This window comes from Chionomys nivalis, chromosome 2 (genome assembly GCF_950005125.1).
Source record: "Chionomys nivalis chromosome 2, mChiNiv1.1, whole genome shotgun sequence".
Taxonomy (NCBI): domain Eukaryota; kingdom Metazoa; phylum Chordata; class Mammalia; order Rodentia; family Cricetidae; genus Chionomys; species Chionomys nivalis.
Window position 1 is genome coordinate 45,383,654 of NC_080087.1, and position 18,895 is coordinate 45,402,548.

An 18,895-nucleotide genomic window follows, 5' to 3' on the forward strand; every position below is an offset into this window, starting at 1 on the left:
AAATATTTTGAGTGGGTAGTCATTATGAGCCTCTAAGTTTTATTCATAAGAAGTTTGTTACTTTAAGTAATTCTAAACTTGAAATGTCAACATTAAAATTTATTAACCACTAGACCTTCTAGTTTCATTAGCATTATTATATAAAACCTTGTTATTCCTAAACACTCATGAGAAGATAAATGTTTTGTGCTGTTTCAATTTTAGGGTATCTGATACCACAAATACATTTAATGTACTTTTGTGGGAACTAATTGAAAATAGTTTTATAATATGCTAAGTGCCTTTAAAATGTCTAGTGGGTTTGTTGGCTCCTGGGGTAATCTGAAATTTTCTTGAACTCTCTTTAAAATTATATGCAGGTTATTTGTTCTCAAATACAATAATTGGACTGTTTTCATCTGAAGCTCTACTTGATTTGCTCAGAGTAGCATATCAGATTTATTACAACTATATACCAACAGAATTATTTTGTTTCTTAGAAAAGAGATTCCATAAACATGTGTAGAGCTAGTCTATATAAATAATAAGAAACCCTCAATATGTTACTATATGATTGATAAAGTAATCTATTTCCTTTTAAAGTAGATATGTATTCAATTTATAAACTGTATTTGTAATCCATTACTATAGAGAAGAAATTTATTTATTATTATACTAGATATTAATGGGTTAATATCATGAAATGTTTAAAGCACTTTAAGTTGTTACATTTTACCTTTGATGTAGTCTTTAGATATTAAGATGAATTTTTAAAAGTTATAATGAAATCTGCAAATCATCCTTCTGCATAACACCTGCTTGGTGAATTTATTTATGCAATGGTTTTGTTGGTAGCCATGAGCCCTCTAGTTTCCTTGTGGTTCCTTTCATCATAATTTAGAGACACATTTCTTTAAAATGCTTTCCTTGATAACCAGTCTTTTCCCTCCTCCTTCCTACTCTCATCTAGAGTGACAGTATTCCCGCATAGTATTCTCTTAACTAAGCATGCTGTACAAATTTTAACTAAACCATTACATTTATTATTTGGTAATTTTGCTGTTATGCTAATATATATTAGGTTTAAATCCTACTTTTTGTTGTTAGAGTTGGTGAGCAATTTTATCTTTGTTTTTAAAAGGTTGTAGCTGGTGGGGGAACATGGACACCTTAAACTTAATACATGTTCATTTTTATCCAGAAATACAATCGCTCCAGAGCACTGTATCTTGTATATGTTCACCACATGGCACTGTAATTTGTGAAGTGGCTCTCCATTGAGTATAAGGGAGGAAACGGGAAGTAAATTCTGCTTTCTCTATTCACAAACAAGGACTGAATACTGGCTGTCCCTACTAAATAGTATCAGACAGCTATGTTTTTATTTGCAGAGAGAAACTTTAGCCAGAAAAAGAGAAAATGTAGTTTAGTTCTTATACAAATGTGTTATTATCACAACTTCCAGTTTCCTTATCTATTAATGAGAAATAAAATCAAGTAGTTTTTTATTTTTCTCAAATTTTAATTTTTTTATAGTGAAAAATCTGATTCATGAATTTTCAGTCTACCGAATTTTTAAAATATCAAACTGTTAAGCAGAACACAATGCTTACAAATAATTACAAGTAATATACAAACTAGTAATGTGTGGAACTCTGGGAAGAAGATGGAGGCTACTGGAAAGAAAGTGCCAGACTTTCTTTTTGACGTCAGTGTAGTTGAGGGCAGGTGGGGCACGTTAGCAGGACAAGAGAAGTTTGTGTAGGTGACAGTCAGTTGAAGGAGGCTACGTGATTTCATTTTGGAGAAAGGTGAGAAATGAGACTTTGGAGAGGCAGAAGAAAGTCATCTAGAGAACTTGGCTCTCCTTGCTGTCTCACGATGGCTACCCATGGAATGTTTTTGAGATAAGAGTAAGAATGGAATTTGTGGGGAAAATCTGTCTAGTTGCTGTTAAGTAGATGTACTAAAGTGTCATGGAGAGATGTACTTGGCCTGTAAATGCCATGGAGAGATGAACCTGGTATTATCAGGCTGGGGTAAAGGAGCTACTTCTCCTAGGAAGGCCCTGGCTTTTCAAAATTAACTAGAATGTCTGCATTCTACTGGTTTTCATTGAGTATGTGACAATCTTATGGTCTAAGCTTGAGAATATATAGACTTTATTATCTTGCCTTCGAGTATTACTCTCTTGTGTTTTCTTAGTAACAATGGTATAAGGAGTGAGAAAGCAGGAGCGTTTTCATTTTTTACCAGAATCTAACTGCGGGAACTGCATAACATTTGGAAATGTCTTCTAGTTCTTATATGTGCTCCGTAGCTCTTACATGAGCTCCTTAACAGTTGTTATATTAGCACTCTAAGCTCTTAAAATATTGCTATTTTGTTATTTTAACATATTATGGGTAGATATCTCACACTGGCAATAGATTTATTTTTAAAACTACCCTCATAGACATGCGTGAGGGCTGGAACATTTACATGAATGACTCTTTCTGTGCAATATTAAAAAGAAAAATGAGCTACTTCAATGTCTCATCCCTTCCTCCAGTCCTTCCTAGCGCTGGTGAATCTGCTGTCCTACCCTGCTGTGTATGAGCTAACAGGCAATCAAGAACTTCCCAATAAGGCAGAATATTCTCTTCGTGAAGTTCCAACATGTATTATTGTAAGTTACTTTCTTTCAATTGTTCTCTTACCTCCTTGCTTACTGTTTGATATTGGTAGCAAAGACATAATCCCCCATGCTTATCAAAGTCTAAATTGATTACTTATCCCTGGAATATCACCTTTTGATATTCCATGCATATTACCTATGCATGGAAACTTTGGTCCAGGCCACGCACCTGTTCCTTTACCTATCAGAATGCAAAGCTAACCCCCTATAGCCAGGAAAACAACTTGGTATATATCTAACTTCTGTAGAAATGGGTTCTAGGTAGCTTAATAACCATGCTATGTTGCTCTATCACTGACTAGGATAATAAAGAATAAATTATATCCATAGAGTCCAATATATTTTCAAACTATGTTTTAATGAATTTTGTATTATGTCCACAAGGACAGTATATGTATATTTAATTTGAAGCTTAATTACACTTAAAATTGCTTATATTATTGGCTTGGTTTAACTATTAAAGAGGATGTAGTTCATTGTCTTTGGGTGTTTATGAATTAAACACAAATGTATAAACATGTGTGCATGAACACACATACGCAAGGATTAGAAAGGAATTACTGAATACTGAAATTCTATTTCCAAACATTATGCTTTCCTTGTCATTTTGTCTTACATATTATTGGTTTTAGAAATGGTATTGTTCTTCTTGAATACTTTTCACTTTTGATAATTCCAAACATTTAAATTCATAAAATTGCTTTCTCTTGTGGGGAAGTTTTGGTAACTATTTTGGAGTAAAATGTAAAGTTAGGGATGTCTCTCACTGGATCTTTAAGACTGCAGGGTCTCTTATGTTCTTAAATTATCCCAGTACCATCTGCTTGTGCTCAATTTTATCTTATTGCTTATGAACTTGATGGTTAGCTTTCTTATTCTACTGCTTGACTTGTTTGTGTCTATGAATGGGTTAGATATTGATTTTCCCATCTACCAAAAGAGGGCACTGTGCTAAGTGTAATACAGATAAGAAGCACAAACGTTGTGTGACACCACTAATGAGAGGACTCTAAAATAGTTCAGGAGTCAGAGTTGGCTGCCAGGACTAAGGCTGGGCAAGAAGGCAAAGAACTATCCCCATGGACAAGGTTTTGGTTACACAAGTAAAAATATCCTAAAGTTTTATTGTATAACAGGATGCTTATAATTAATATCACTCTATTATGTACTTAAAATTTCTTAGTGGAGCAAATGTGTGTTAAATGTCTTTTGCAGACTCAAAAAGAAGGTGAGAGGAAACTTGAAGTTTGTGATAGAAGTAATTAAAGGTGTCATCAGAGCTAAACTCCCTTCTCAGGAATCTAGGCAGGACTCTGTCATTGAAGAGTTCATACATGATTACTATATGCACATCATTTTCACCTTTCTCTTTCCTCAAACTCTGTGTCTCCAACTTCTCTCAAACTCACAGTTCTTTTTATTATTGTTTTACACACACACACACACACACACACACACACCCCTTACTGAGTCTATTTGGTATTGCAGGAGCTGATGTAAAGGCCATAGAGGGATGCTGCTTCCTAGCTCACTCTTTCTGGTTTGCTCAGCCTGCTTTCTTATAGCACAAGCTGTAGGACCACAAGCTTGGATGACACCACCCACGGTGGGCTGGGCCCTTCCTCATCAACCTTTAATTAAGAAACTGCCCTAATGACTTGCCGACAGCCCTGTCTTATAAAAACACTTTCTTAATTGAGGTTCCCTCCTCTAAAATGACTTTAGCTGATGCCAATTTGACCTAAAACTGTCCAGCTCAATAATGTATTGGGGAGCTTTTCCCTAGAGAAAATGGATTCCCTCTCTTTCAACAGCCATTGATTGATTGTAGCTCTTCAGCTAGGAGTGGGACCTTGTACAGTATCTCTCATCCACTTTGTCACACCGACTGTCTTGTTCACCATTTGCTTGGTGTCATTGTTTAGGTCTTTAGACAATCACATTGTTGAAGTTTCATGGTGCAGCTTCTCTGTCAAACCCAGGTGATGCTGTCATGCTGTTGACATCCTGGTTTTCTGGATAGTAAATATTTTTGTCCCTTCTTCTGCCACTTTCCCTGAGCCCTAGGTGTAGGGGTTACACTGTACATCAGCGTTAGCAGGATGCTGATGTACACTGTGAAGCCACTGGAGTTGTGTACCTTATGTTAACTTGTTCTCTGCAGTTTCATCCATTATGAGACTCTGCAATTGTCACCGTCTGTTCAGAAAGAAACTTCTTTGGTAAGGAGTGAGAGCGGCACTTATCTGTGCATATAAGGAGAAGTATTTAGAATATAGTTAGAAACTGTATTAGCTTAGGAAGATGACAGTTATAGGTTTTCTTATACAGTATATGATTTCCCAGCCATTAGTAGTTGTCTGGGTTTGCAGTATAAGGCATGATTCCCCTCTCCCCCGTCCTGTTAAGCAGACCCTAAATCCAATTAGACAGTTGGTCACTTCCAATATAAAAATGCCACTATTGCACCATTGAGGATATTTTGCCAGGCCAATAATTGTTGTGGCTTGTAAGTTTCACAGCTAATGAGAACTGTGGGGTTCTTTTCTCCCTTGGAATTTGCATAGCACTTTCTGATACTATGTCCTCAGGGTAGAGGCTTCCAGATCAGTTGCAGCTCAGTTCCTACAAGTCCTGTGTCCAGAATACCATGTTTTCAGGGTCTTATTGTGGGAGGCAGCTACAAAAGCCTATGTTTTTTGGGGAATCTCTTGGAGTACCTGACTGAAAACCCAGAGGAAGGTTTACAGTGCCTGTGACTAGGGTTTTGTCACTTAAGTCTATGACTTTGGGCAGAAACATGAGTCTATTTAAATGAACTGTTCATCTCTCTAACATCTATCTATCCATTCTCTTTCTTCTATCCATCGATTACTATCTTTCTTTTATCTTTATCTGTCATCTATCAATCTTCCATCTGTTTATCATCTATCTATCTATCTATCTATCTATCTATCTATCTATCTATCTATCTATCTATCATCTGTCTGCCTGTCTGTCTGTCTGTCTATCCATCCATCCATCATATAAATGTATTGTAGGCATTTCGTGTCTTGTTGCTGCCCGACTCCAGTTTTTTACATGCCTAACTATGTTTACATGGCCGTCATCTCTTCCTGGCTGGAATCTTCCTCTGTATTTCTTTTCTCAGGATATTTGTCTTGGATTACCTAAAATGACTAAGATTTTTAACTTAATTCCATCTTCAAAGATCCCTTGTCCAAACATTCAAGTTCTGGGGATTACGACACAGACAGACTTTTAGGAGGTTGGTATTTAACCTCCTTACTGTATGACCACTGAAGAGTGGTCATTTCCTCTAGTTCCCCATGATAAAAAGTCCCAAGGAAGGAACTTGATGGGGGTTCATTTTTATTACAGGCTAACCAGGGTAATCCACTCTTGGAATATATAGTTTTAGGGCCTTATTGACCTATTCCTTATCATGTATTTGTTCATTTCCTAAAAGCGTCAAGATAGCATGAATATGGGCACTGAACCAGTTGACTAGATGGGCCCTCAAATGTGTGCCTACTTTATTCCAGGCTTTTTCTTTTGGGCCATCAACCAGCTCTCAAATCATGACACAGAGACTATTAACTTTGAATGCTCAGCCTTAGCCCTTTTAACTTAAATTAACCTGTTTCTCTTTATCTACCTTTCCCTCATGGCTTATTACCTTTATTACTTTTGTATATCTTACTTTCACTGCCTCTCTATGTCTGTCTAGCTGGTGTCGGCCTGACTTCTTGCCCCAGGCATGTCCTTTCTCTCCTTCTTCTCTTCCTTCTTCTTTTGAGCCTTCATTTGCCCTCCTATTTATTCTCTCTGCCTAGCAGCACCACCTATCTTTTCTCTTGCCTTGCTATTGGCCTTTCAGCTCTTTATTAGGCCAATCCGGTGCCTTAGGCAGACAAGGTGCAACTGATGCAACATATCTTTTCATAATTAAACACACATCCTTACATAATTAAATAAATATAATACACCTTTACACACTTAAAGTAATATTCTGCAGCATAAACACATGTAACATGTCTTTTCTAGTTAAAATAATATTCCACAACACTACTTATACTGAATTCTTCTTTGTTTATCCAGTCCTGGTTTTAGACTGACTGCTAGCTTACTGAATAAATTCTCAACATGGACAGTATCCTTTGAAGTAGTATTTCTGCAGACTGCTAATTCCGGGCATTCCACTAGCTTTTGCTGGCTTATTTTTGTTTAAGAAGCTAATTCTTTTCCTGACATGTTGTGGTGATTAGAAACCAGCATGGTTATGGTGCTCTCCATAAGACAGGTTTACTATGAGTTCCGCTTTCTTCCCTGGGTGGGGCTACATCAATGTAATCCTCTTTGAAGAAGAAATTATTTACTATAACATTTTTTTCTCTGAAAATGCATTGTTGTTGATGGATTGTTTCAGTCTCTCCTTCCATCAGCTTGTTGGCAATACCATATATTCTCATCATTTTGTTCTTCCTAATCTACTTCTTTGATTTAAATCTAAAACTTCAGATCTCCCAGGTGTCACCCGCCATCAGTATGCTTAGCTTTGTATTCAGATAGCTGTGCAAATTTGTGCTAAGTGATGAAGACAGAGGTGCAGCTGGGTGTATGAACGTGAGTTGTATGTTCATTTCATTACATGATGGTTGGAACAGAGTGCCCAGCTAAGAAGACGACTGCAGATTACAGTGACAGAGCTTTAAGAAGAGTCTTTTTATTCTCCATTATTCATCAATATTTTCTAGTTTAAACTTATTATTACACATTTGTACAAGTTATCAATAGATTTGTGAATATGAATATATATCTGTGATACACACACACATATATATATTTATGGTATATATGAGATAGTATACATACAGACATATATATGAGCTAGGTTCTCATGTGATCCAAATTGGCCATGAATTTGCTGTATACCCCAGGAGGCCCTTAAACTTCTGATCCTCTTTCCTCCACCTGATGAGTGCAGGGATTATAGGCATGAACCAGCATGCCTAGTTTTTGTTGGGCCATGTGCATGCTAGGCAGACACTACCAATTGTGCTATATCCCTGGCCCCGTATATTCATTCTTAAGTGCTGAGGCTTAGATCTTGCTAGGATAAATTTACCTTTTTTTGTGTGTGCTTATAGTTGATTTCTCGAATGTATTTTGAATTATTTATTACTTCTTTCTCTTATAAATTCATCTCTCACCTCTTATTCATGTGCTGGGACTGTTTCCATGGCATCATTCATATAGAATGAATAAATTTTATTTGACTTTTTTCCTTACCTAAACCTTTTTTCCTTATTGGCCAGCCACAGTAATATGTTGTAATTAAATCCATTGATGAATTTATATATAAAGAAAGTTTTTGGATTTGTACTTAAAATACACACAAAAACAGGGTTTTGTGTTTTGTTTTTTAATTCATTTACATTTGCCTTTTTTTTTCAATTGAGTCATAGTCTTACACTGTAGCCCAAATTAGTCTTTTTTTTTTTATTGAAAAAAAATTTTCCGCCTCCTCCCCGCCTCCCATTTCCCTCCCCCTCCTCCCGCCCCTCTCCCCCTCCCCCCACTCCTCTTCTCCTCCCTCTCCAGCCCCAAGAGCAGTCAGGGTTCCCTGCCCTGTGGAAAGTCCAAGGTCCTCCCCACTCCATCCAAGTCTAGGAAGGTGAACATCCAAACTGTCTAGGCTCCCACAAAGCCAAAACATGAAGTAGGATCAAAACCCCGTGCCACTGTCCTTGGCCTCTCATCAGCTCTCATTGTCCGCCATGTTCAGAGAGTCCGGGTTTTTTTTTTTTTTTTTTTACTTATTTATTTATTTTTATTCTTTTTTAATTAAAATTTCCACCTGCTCCCCATTTCCCATTTCCCTCCCCTCCTCCCAAATATTGCCCTCCCCCTACTTCCCTCCCCCTATCCCCACTCCTCTTCTCCTCCCCCCACTCCATTCCCCCTCCCTCTCGATACTGAAGAGCAGTCCAAATTCCCTGCCCTGCGGGAAGACCAAGGTCCTTCTATCTACGTCCAGAAAGGTGAGCGTCCAAACAGGCTAAGCTCCCACAAAGCCAGTTCATGTATTAGGATCGAAACCTAGTGCCATTGTCCTTGGCTTCTCATCAGTCTTCATTGAGTCCGGTTTTATCCCATGCTTTTTCAGTCACAGTCCAGCTGGCCTTGGTGAGCTCCCAATAGATCAGACCCACTGTCTCAGTGGGTGGGTGCACCCCTCGTGGTCCTGCCTTCCTTGCTCATGTTCTCCCTTCTTCTGCTCCTCGTTAGGACCTTGGGAGCTCAGTCCGGTGATCCAGTGTAAGCCTCTGTCTCAATCTCCATCCATCGCTAGATGAAGGTTCTATGGTGATATGCAAGATATTCATCAGTATGGCTATAGGATAGGGTCATTTCAGGTTCCCTATCCTCAGCTGCCCAGGAACTAACTGGGGACATTGCCCTGGCACCTGGTAGCCACTCCAGGTTCAAGTCTCTTGCCAGCCCTTAGGTGGCTCCCTTAACTAAGATATGTGCTTCCCTGCTCACCTATCCAACCTTCCTTTATCTCCAATCATCCCGTTTCCCCAAGTTCCCCCCATCCTCTCCTTCACACTTTTCTCTCCCCATCTCCCCTTACCTCCATCCCACCCCACCCCAAGATTCCAGTTTTTTGCCCGGCAATCTTGTCTACTTCCCATAGCCAGGAGGATAACTATATGTTTTTCCTTGGGCTCACCCTCTTATTTAGCTTCTTTAGGATCACAAATTATAGACTCAGTGGCCCCTATCCCCGGCTAGAAACCAATTATGAGTGAGTACATCCCATGATCATCTTTTTGGGTCTGGGTTACCTCACTCAAGATAGTATTTTCTATTTCCATCCATTTGCATGCAAAACTCGAGAAGTCATTGTTTTTTTACCACAGAGTAGCACTCTAATGTATATATATTCCACACTTTCTTCATCCATTCTTCCATTGAAGGACATGGAAGGTTGCTTCCAGGTTCTGGCTATTACAAATAATGCTGCTATGAACATAGTTGAACAAATGCTTTTGTCATATGATAGGGCATCTCTTGGGTATATTCCCAAGAGTGGTATTGCTGGGTCCAGGGGTAGGTTGATCCCAAATTTCCTGAAACTGAGAAGCTTCTGTAAAGCAAAGGACACTGTCACTAAGACAAAAAGGGAGCCTACTGACTGGGAGAAGATCTTCACCAACCCCACAACAGACAAAGGTCTGATCTCCAAAATATATAAAGAACTCAAGAAACTAGACGTTAAAATGCTAAATAACCCAATTAAAAAATGGGGCACTGATTTGAACAGAGAATTCTCAACAGAAGAAGTTCAAATGGCCAAAAGACACTTAAGGTCATGCTCAACCTCCTTAGCAATCAGAGAAATGCAAATCAAAACAACTTTGAGATATCATCTTATACCTGTCAGAATGGCTAAAATCAAAAACACCAAGGATAGCCTTTGCTGGAGAGGTTGTGGAGAAAGGGGTACCCTCATCCATTGCTGGTGGGAATGCAAACTTGTGCAACCACTTTGGAAATCAGTGTGGTGGTTTCTCAGGAAATTTGGGATCAACCTACCCCAAATTAGTCTTAAACGTAAGGCAATCCTTTTACCTTAACCTCTTGAGTCCTGGGTTTAGGCAGTATGGATCATGACATCAGGCAAAAGGCAGATCTTTAAAGCAAAGCTTTTGGAGATGGATGTATTGATGTAGAGAAAACTGTGTGGTGGACTAAAGCTGTCAGGGCTTGAGGCTGCTTGTTGCGTTCAGTTTCAAGGGATGACTGCATACGGGAAATCTGAAGGAACTAAGAATCTTAATGCTGGAACCTCAACTGTTGTAATTGCTCTTAAGTAGGCCAATCTGTCCATCTGTCTGCCCTTCTACCTATCAATCATCTATTAGTCAGTCATCTGTTTTTGTTTCCTAGATGATGATAATATTTTCTCTGAATTCTAAACCACTTATTTACCCAAACTAGCAAAGCTATTCACATACTCTTAAGTAGTTATTAGACCAGAAATTCAAATCAACTGTTATTTGCTTCACATTTGAAAATTTTATATTTGCTTTCAACAGTAGTTTGTGTTTTGGGCTCTTTTATCTTTGTTGTACATACATCCTGCTTGCTGCTTTGACAGTTGGGTGTATATCATGGTTCTCCACTTGGGGTGACCATTAACCTCAGTTTAGAAACTTTTCCAAATCATAATGCTCAGGTCTCACCTAGACCAGGAAGTTCACAAACTCTAGGATGGGTCTGCGCATCTTTAACCCCAGCACCTCATGACTTCCAGTAGTTCCAGTGTGAACCCAAATTTTAGAATCATGAATCTAAATGAATATTTATTGCTTTAATTTATTTGACTAGCATCTGTTATATAGAGTCTCAGTGTTTCTTTGTTATTTTTAGGATATAATCGATAGGCTTATCATTTTGAACTCTGAAGCTAAGATTCGTTCTTTACTGAATTATGAACAATCACACATCTTTGGTCTAAGGTAAGCTATTAAACTTTAAGCATATTTTACAAACTGCAGAGATTAAGCATTTGTTCTGTATATATTTTGTGTAACTATATAGTATGTATCTATACGTGTGTGTGAGATGGTATATATGCACATGTGGAGGTCAGAGTTTGATGTCAGATGTCTTCCTTGGTGGCTTTCTCATTTTTTTGAGACAGGACCTGTCAGTGAACCTAGAGCTCACGGACTGAGATAGACTGGTTGGCCAGTGAGCTTGGGGGAATCTGCGTGGCTTTGCCTATTTGCACTGTGGTTACAGGCGAGTGTCTGACTTTTATGTGAGTCCTTGGGACCAGGCTCAAGTCCTTGAGTTTGTACAGCAAGCTCTCATCCACTGAGCTGTCTCCACAGCCCGATTCTATATACTTCAAAGAGTGCTTAAATGGGCTAACTTAAAAATAGTATTGAAAGATGTCATTCTATAACATTATAGTAAAAGCAAATTATAGTATTTAGGTTTTGATACTATAGGCTTTGTGTGAATTTAGGTTTTGCATGATTAGCGGCTGTCACCTTTGCTCAGTGTGTAGGGCACATTAAGGACTACTTTCACTGACTTTTCTCGGGAGTCTCATGAAGATTCCCTGGGCTGGCTTGTGATTAGACCCTTTTCATAATAAGGCCTTAAAATAGGACTAGACATGGATGTTTGGTCTCGAGGTCCAGATTTTGCTTCTTGGAATTGATCATTAATCATCAGCTCTACTTTTCGTGGGGTTTAAGACTGGTTGAGTTCATATTCCTTGACATTTTAGTATGTTGAAATGGGGAAGAATGCAGTTTTGGCAGGGATACAGAGGCTTAGGAACTCTCAGTATTTTGCTCATAGGGAGATGTGTAGCTTGCTTTCCCACCTACAAATGACTGATTTGAAAACAGCTGAATTAAGGAGAATTTCTGTGCTCATAGGTTCATGATTTTTCTGCCTTTGTATTATCAAAGCACCTTTCTCAGGCGTAAGGGAGGCCAGTGATAATGTGCTGCCTAAGAAGTGCAGTGTGTGCCCTCCTAAGAGCAGGCCTCTTTGCTGGTAGAGTATAGCCTACACTTTGATGTCTTAGTTTTTGCTGTTCATTAATAGTTGAACTTTTGACTTCTTGCTTAAAAGAAGATATAAAAAAGCTGCAATTATTATATATGTTTTTTGATATTGGACCTTTATCTCAAAACATGTTTTCACATGAAATTTTAACTTTCAATTTATAACATGAGAAATACCAAATAGCATGGAAGCAAAAGGGGATTGTTGATTAAAATATTCAATAGAATTCTCATTTGACTTTTGAGTAATTAAAAGTAGTTGGTTTCTTCTTGTTATATACTAAGTAAATATTCTCCCTTGTATATTCATTTATGTATTTAGCTTGTGCACATACACTATGACATGTATGTAGAGGCCAGCAGACAACATTTGTAGGTTGGTTCTCCTTTGTTACCATATGGATTCTTGGGGATGGAACTCAGATAATCAGGCTTGGTGGCCAGTGACTTTAGATGCTAAACATGCCTCCTTCTTTTCTCACCTCTTCTCCTGTCACTTTACATTTCTTTTGTGATATTTCCCCAAATGTACTTAAAGGGAAACTACTAAAATTTTGTTATATAAAATAATATAAAAATGAAAGCTTTAATAAGTATTTTTTGGGTTCTTTCTTACAGTGTACAAATGGAATTATCTGTCTTATAGAAAGAAAATTATCTGTCTAGGTGTACTGTCACCCCACTGCTGTCGAGTGCTACATTCTCACAGTTTGTGTCCTGAGCCCTGGGACGGTGTACTTGTAGGAGGTGGAGCTGCATTCACACAGCAGGGAAATGCAGGATGCTCACATTATTATCCTTCCAGGGAAGTGGGCATTACATCTGAACAACTCAAAGGACTTAAAACAGTGTGTGGCACTTAAAAAAACATTGGTTGTAACAAATATTTAACAAATAGTACTTTGTGTGTTTTAGTATTTAACTAGCTGTATTCTGTTTTTGCTATGAAACAAATATTTCCAGGACAGCAGTCTCCTATACACCGCAGAGCAAAGTACTTTCTGTAGAAAAGTTTGCATGTTAATTTGGGGCATTTTTGACTGGTTTTTAAAATTAGTGTTTTGCTTTTGGAAACATTAAAAATATTTAGTGTGTGACTGTGTGCACACCTGCATGGATTTGTGTGTACCTCTGTATGTGTGCAGTTGCTTATGGGGACTGAATGAGAGTGTCAAATCCCTTGTAACTGGACTTCAGATGATTGTGAGTACCCTGTTGTGAGTCTTCAGAAAGGGCAGTAAGGGCTCTTAACCATTGTTCCATTTTTTTCCAGCTCTTTTGACAAGGGTGTTTTTCTGTAATTTTAATTTTTATTATGTGCATTGGTATTTTGTTTGCATGTATGTCTGTGTGGCTGTCAGATCTTGGAGTTATAGACAATTGTGAGCTGCCATGTGGGTGTTGGGATTTAAATCCAGGTTCTCTGGAAGAGCCATCAGTGCTCTTTAACCACTGAGTCATTTCTCCAGCCCTTGTTGTGTTTTGTTTTCTAATAATTGTAGTCATTATTTTTCTCCTTGGGTGTAACAAAACACCCAACAGAAGCAGCTTAAGAAAGGAAGAATTTTTTTTTTTTTTTTTTTTTTTTTTTTTTTTTTTTGACATACAGATTCAGAGCACATTCCATCCAGCTGGGAAAGGCATTATGGCAGTGCTTGAGGCAAGTGTATTTTCAGGTAGGGAGTAGAGATAGAGATGTGAACGCTGGTGCTCAGGCAGCTTTCTGCTTTGTGTGAGTCCAAGGCCTTCAGCCTATGGGAGGGTGCTGCCCACACTGAGAATGAGTTTCTCACCTCAGCGAAGCCCACCAGGAAAACCTCTTCCAGCCATGCTTAGAGGCTCATCTCTTGAGGGATTCTAGAGCCTGTCAAGTTGACAATGAATGTTAAGCATCATAATAATGCGTATTTCCACTGTATTTGAAGTTTCCTCATTGTCTCATTCAGTAGTAGTTTGAAGGGAAATATCTGAAGTCATTTCCGTCCGCTATTTATTTTCCATTCAGGCCGCATGGCGGTAGATTCTAGCATTGCATTGGGTATGAAGCTTGTGTTTCTTTGAGTTCTGGAATTTTATCAGGATCTTTCCTTCTTACAATCACAGTGCTGTGATTGAGATCATACCTTCATTGTGCCCTGCGCAGCAGGATATAGCCTCCTGCGTGTGTCTGACTTCTGTTGCTTATCTGCCCCTTTACTTTTCTCTGCTTCAGAACTCTAGAAATTGCAAATTTGGACTACCTTGTGTCTGAACACATCAGTGGAGCTCACATGAGGCTTAGTGAAATGTGGTTTATGGGTTTTCACGTCTCAGCAGCAGCCCATGCTACTTAGAACTCGAGAGTCTAATTTGCCAAGATGGCCTAAGAGATCTTGCACTGTAGTCCTCTCTCATTCAAGGAAATGCTCTTTAATTAGCCCTGAGCTCCTTCGAGGCTGTTATGTAACCCTGGACCACTCTTGGCAGGGGAGAAATGTCTCCATACATGCCACCCCACACTGAGAACAACACTAAACACTGAAAAGAAGCTCCCCTTGCTTCCCACCTCCCTGCTCCCTACACCCATGCTCCTTCTCTGCTTCCCACCTTGCTCGCCTCTGTTTTCTTTTTGGTCAACTTCAGGTTGGCTTTGACTTTGTATCTTCCCAGAGTTATGTATCCCATATATTCAAGGTCAAGATCACTCCCATGGTAATGATTCCAGTGCATTCATTTTTACCTTAGATTTTCATTCTGTTGTCACTTTCAGTAACATTGAAAATAGTGGGTTTTGCTTTCTTTTTGTATAAAAAATTGTCTTTGTGGCTGAGCATGGTGGCTCATTCCTGTAATCCCAGCATTTGAGAAGTGGTAGCAGGAGACTCAGGAGTTAAGGCTATCTATCCTTGGCTACATGGTGAGTTGGAGGCTAGGGTGAGCTATCTTAGACTCTATTTCAAAAAAACAAAAACAAAAACATACATTTTTGCTTCTGTAACACTACATACTTTTTTATCTTTTAAAAAATAAAACAATCTTTTTATCATTTTACTTACCAATCCCAGTTCTTACTCCCTCCCCTCCTCCTATTCCCTTTGCCTTCCCCCACCACTCTATCCCCTCCTCAGAGAAGGTAGGACACATTGCTTTGGGGAAGGTCCAAGGCCCTCCCACTATATCCAGCCTGATCATGGTATCCATCCAAAGAGAATAGGTTTCCGAAAAGCCAGTACAAGCAGTAGGGATAAATCCTGGTGCCATTGCCAGTGGCCCCGCAATCTGCCCCAGCCATATAACCGTCACCCACATTCAGAGGGTCTAGTTTGGTCCTATGCTGGTTCCTTCCCTGTCCAGCTGAAGTTGGTGAGCTCCCATTAGCTCAAGTAAGCTGTTTCAGTGGGTGTCCCCATCATGGTCTTGACCTCTTTTCTGACATTTTTACTCCTTCCATTCTTCAACTAGACTTTTGGAGCTCAGCTCAGTGCTCCGCTATGGGCCTCACTACAATTTTTATTTATTTTTATTTTTTTATTTTTATTGCTGTAATTTCTGCATCTTTCTCTGAGAAAAGTCTCTGAATGCAATACTATGGATTTGGTCCTGGGCCAGCCTCTCCAATCACCACTCCCCGATACTGTTTTTAGTTCTTATCATATTTGATATCTCAATTCACACATTTCTCAGGCATCAAAAACTTAGTATGTCAAAAATTTAACTCTGGGATCTCCTGTCCCCCCCCCCCAATGAATAAAAACAGACCAAGTAAATTTGGTTTCTATCTCATTAAGTTACTCATCCATCTCTTTACTTGCTTCAGTCTGAAATTCATTTTATTTTCTCATTGTTTTTCAAACAGTAATTTATTTTATTATGACTAAATTAAGCAAGATGAGAAATTAAATATAATAAATTAAGTGGAATTCTTCCTAATTCACAATGTCATTATTAACATTGAAGGAAATTATTCTAGGCATCACTGTATGTGTGTGCTGGCAAGTAAGATGCATCCACACACAGAAATAAGTTCAGTTATGAAGATGGAATCAAGAGAGCCACTTTAAATTCTAAATGAATTCTACAGGAAGGAAAAGACACCCTAGTGAGATGGAAGGAATTCTGAATTTCAAATAACTTTTCTTTTTTCCACTTCAGTAAATACCTTCCCCAGGATCCCTGTAAGGTTAAGAACTAAAATTATGTAAAACCCTTCAAGAGATTTGAGGATTCTATTTCATTTTCAGACAGACTTGATTGACTCTACTGTGAATGATGAAGACATTAATGCTTCCTCTGGCCTCCCACTTCTCTTGTCTCTATCTGTCTTCGTCTGTTTTATGTTGTTATAACAAAGTCCCCGAGGCAGGGTAATTATGTAGCATTTCATTTGCTTCTCGATTCTTAAGACTGGAAGGTCTTGGTCCTGGTGTCCAAGCCACAGCCCTTAGCTTTGCTGTAATGTGAAGGAGAGACAGAAAGGTTACCCACCATGCCCCAGAAGGCAGAGCTTATTTGGCAGGGTAGGAAGCTGGGGTAGGGGTTCTGAATCAGTCTTGAACTTTTTATTACAATTAGGGTCTTGTAATAAAAACAACAGGGTCTTATTGGGAAGTGAAATGGGCCGCTGGGAACTCAGATTTGAAGGTGCCATCCCATTGACCTACTGACCTTGCTCTAGGCCCTACCTGTCAAGCGCCTACGAAATGAATCATTGGACTGTGCATTCAAACTGCACCCAAATCATAGCACTTGCCATGAGCCTCTATCCTCCCATGTGCCTTTGTGAAGGTAGCTGATTTGCCTAATTCTGAACCTGCTTCATGAATCAGACACTATCCTCTTCTCTTTACCAAGAGAGAAGCAACTGATTTGAGTCTCTCAGTAGAGGGCCTTTTATATATAAACATAACATGTGCCTTTTCTTTCTCTCCCCCCACCTCCATCCAGCCTAACTTGCTTTTTTTTTTTTTTCTGTATAGACCAGACTGGCCTCATACTCACAGAGATCCACCTGCCTCTAACTCCTGAGTGGATATTTGTAATTTCAAATTTTGTATTTTTGGGGCTGGAGAGATAGAGTTAATGGGTAAAGAGCATGTGCCGCTCTTCCAGAGAACCTGGCTTCAGTACCCAGTGCCAGCATGATAGATTACAGATCACAATCATCTGTTCCTCCAGGTCTTGGGAATCCAATGCTGTCTTCTTGGCCCCATGGCAACAGGCATGCACATAGTAAGGCGACTTATACTCACAAAACACCCATACACGAAATAATAAAAAAAATTACCCTTCTCCACTTTATTTACTGTGCTCCTGCTCACTGAACTCCTGAGCTGTGTTCTGTGCCACCTGAAGGTAATCACTGAAGAGGAAAGGTGATGTGATAATTACTCTCTCCAACCCTACTGCCTACCAAGGGTTTCATATAGTAAGATAATGAGGTAATTAATTGGGAAAAGAAACATTGATATTAAGCCTCCCTTTCCTGTGAAAACAGGGCTCGACACTTTTGGAGAACATCCTCTAGTCTGCACCCTCCTTTCCTGGCTACATCAATCATTTTCTACTTGCTGAGTTTTAAGACTCTGAGGAAGGCAGACGCCTTATCTCCCTGAAGCACAGTGCTTCTTACAGGCTCTGTGCCAGTGTCTAATGCCTTTAAGCACCCTCCCCTCTTTTCCCGACACACAGCATGGCATCCTGGAGGGCAAAGCTGGCTCAGTTGTGTACAGCAGATTCTGAGCCCCTTTCCTGTGACCTTTGCCTTGTGGTTACTCCTATACATTGAGTGGATTCTGAACTTTTCTTCTCTGCTCTGTTGCCAGTCATTTTTTAAAAATATTTATTTGCAAAATCTATTGGCAAATTAAAGAATTACCTGAACACTTTAATTTTTCCGGTTTTAGCAGTTTAGTTTTCTTAGCCATCTGAAATATTTAGAGAAATATATTTTTCTTAGGATGTTTTATTTCAACATAAAAACTGTTTATTTCATGGCCAAAAAAATTACAGTATCTGCCTGGCAGTGGTGGTACATGTCTTTAGTCTAAGTACTTGCGAGGCAGAGACAGGTGGATCTCTGTGATTTTGAGGCCAGCGTGGTCTGCAAAGTGAGTTCCAGAACTGCCAGGGCTACACAGAGAAACCCTATCTTGAAAAAGAAAAAAATATAGCATCGCTCAGTATTAACTCTTTTCATTATACCAGATTACAAATTGTTTTAGTAAATCTGTAAGATGCTTTTGAAAATTTGAAAATTTACATCTTTTTTTTCCCCCTGGGGAACCACTGAGAGTTTATTGAGCTTACTTACTGAGCATGGTTGAAAAGATACAAGAGTTTGGATACTGTGGTGGTTTGAGTCAAAATGACCCCCAAAGTCCCATGGACAGTGGCACTATTAGGAGGTGTGGCCTTGTTGGAGAAAGTGTGTCATAGTCACTTTCTACTGCCTGTTTATCTGGATATAGAACTCTTTCTCCACCACCATGTCTGCCTGTATCCATCATGCTTTCTGCCATGATGATAATGGACTAAACCCTCTGAAACTGTAAGCCAGCCCCAATCAAATGTTTTCCTTTGTAAGTGTTGCTGTGGTCATAGTGTCTTTTCACAGCAATAGAAACTCTAATTAAGATACCCCAAAGCAGCACACAGGAATGTC

General features: G+C 39.0%; 1 protein-coding gene across 1 annotated transcript in view; it reads left to right on the top strand.

Moving 5' to 3' along the window:
* The window catches only part of Tbc1d32 (TBC1 domain family member 32), a 220,742-nt gene that overhangs the window by 95,756 nt on the left and 106,091 nt on the right, over positions 1-18,895 (top strand). Inside the window, exons 21-22 of the mRNA XM_057761363.1 lie at positions 2,531-2,647; positions 11,099-11,187. Coding sequence (XP_057617346.1) covers positions 2,531-2,647; positions 11,099-11,187 — 206 coding nt within the window. The remainder of the gene's footprint in view (positions 1-2,530; positions 2,648-11,098; positions 11,188-18,895) is intronic.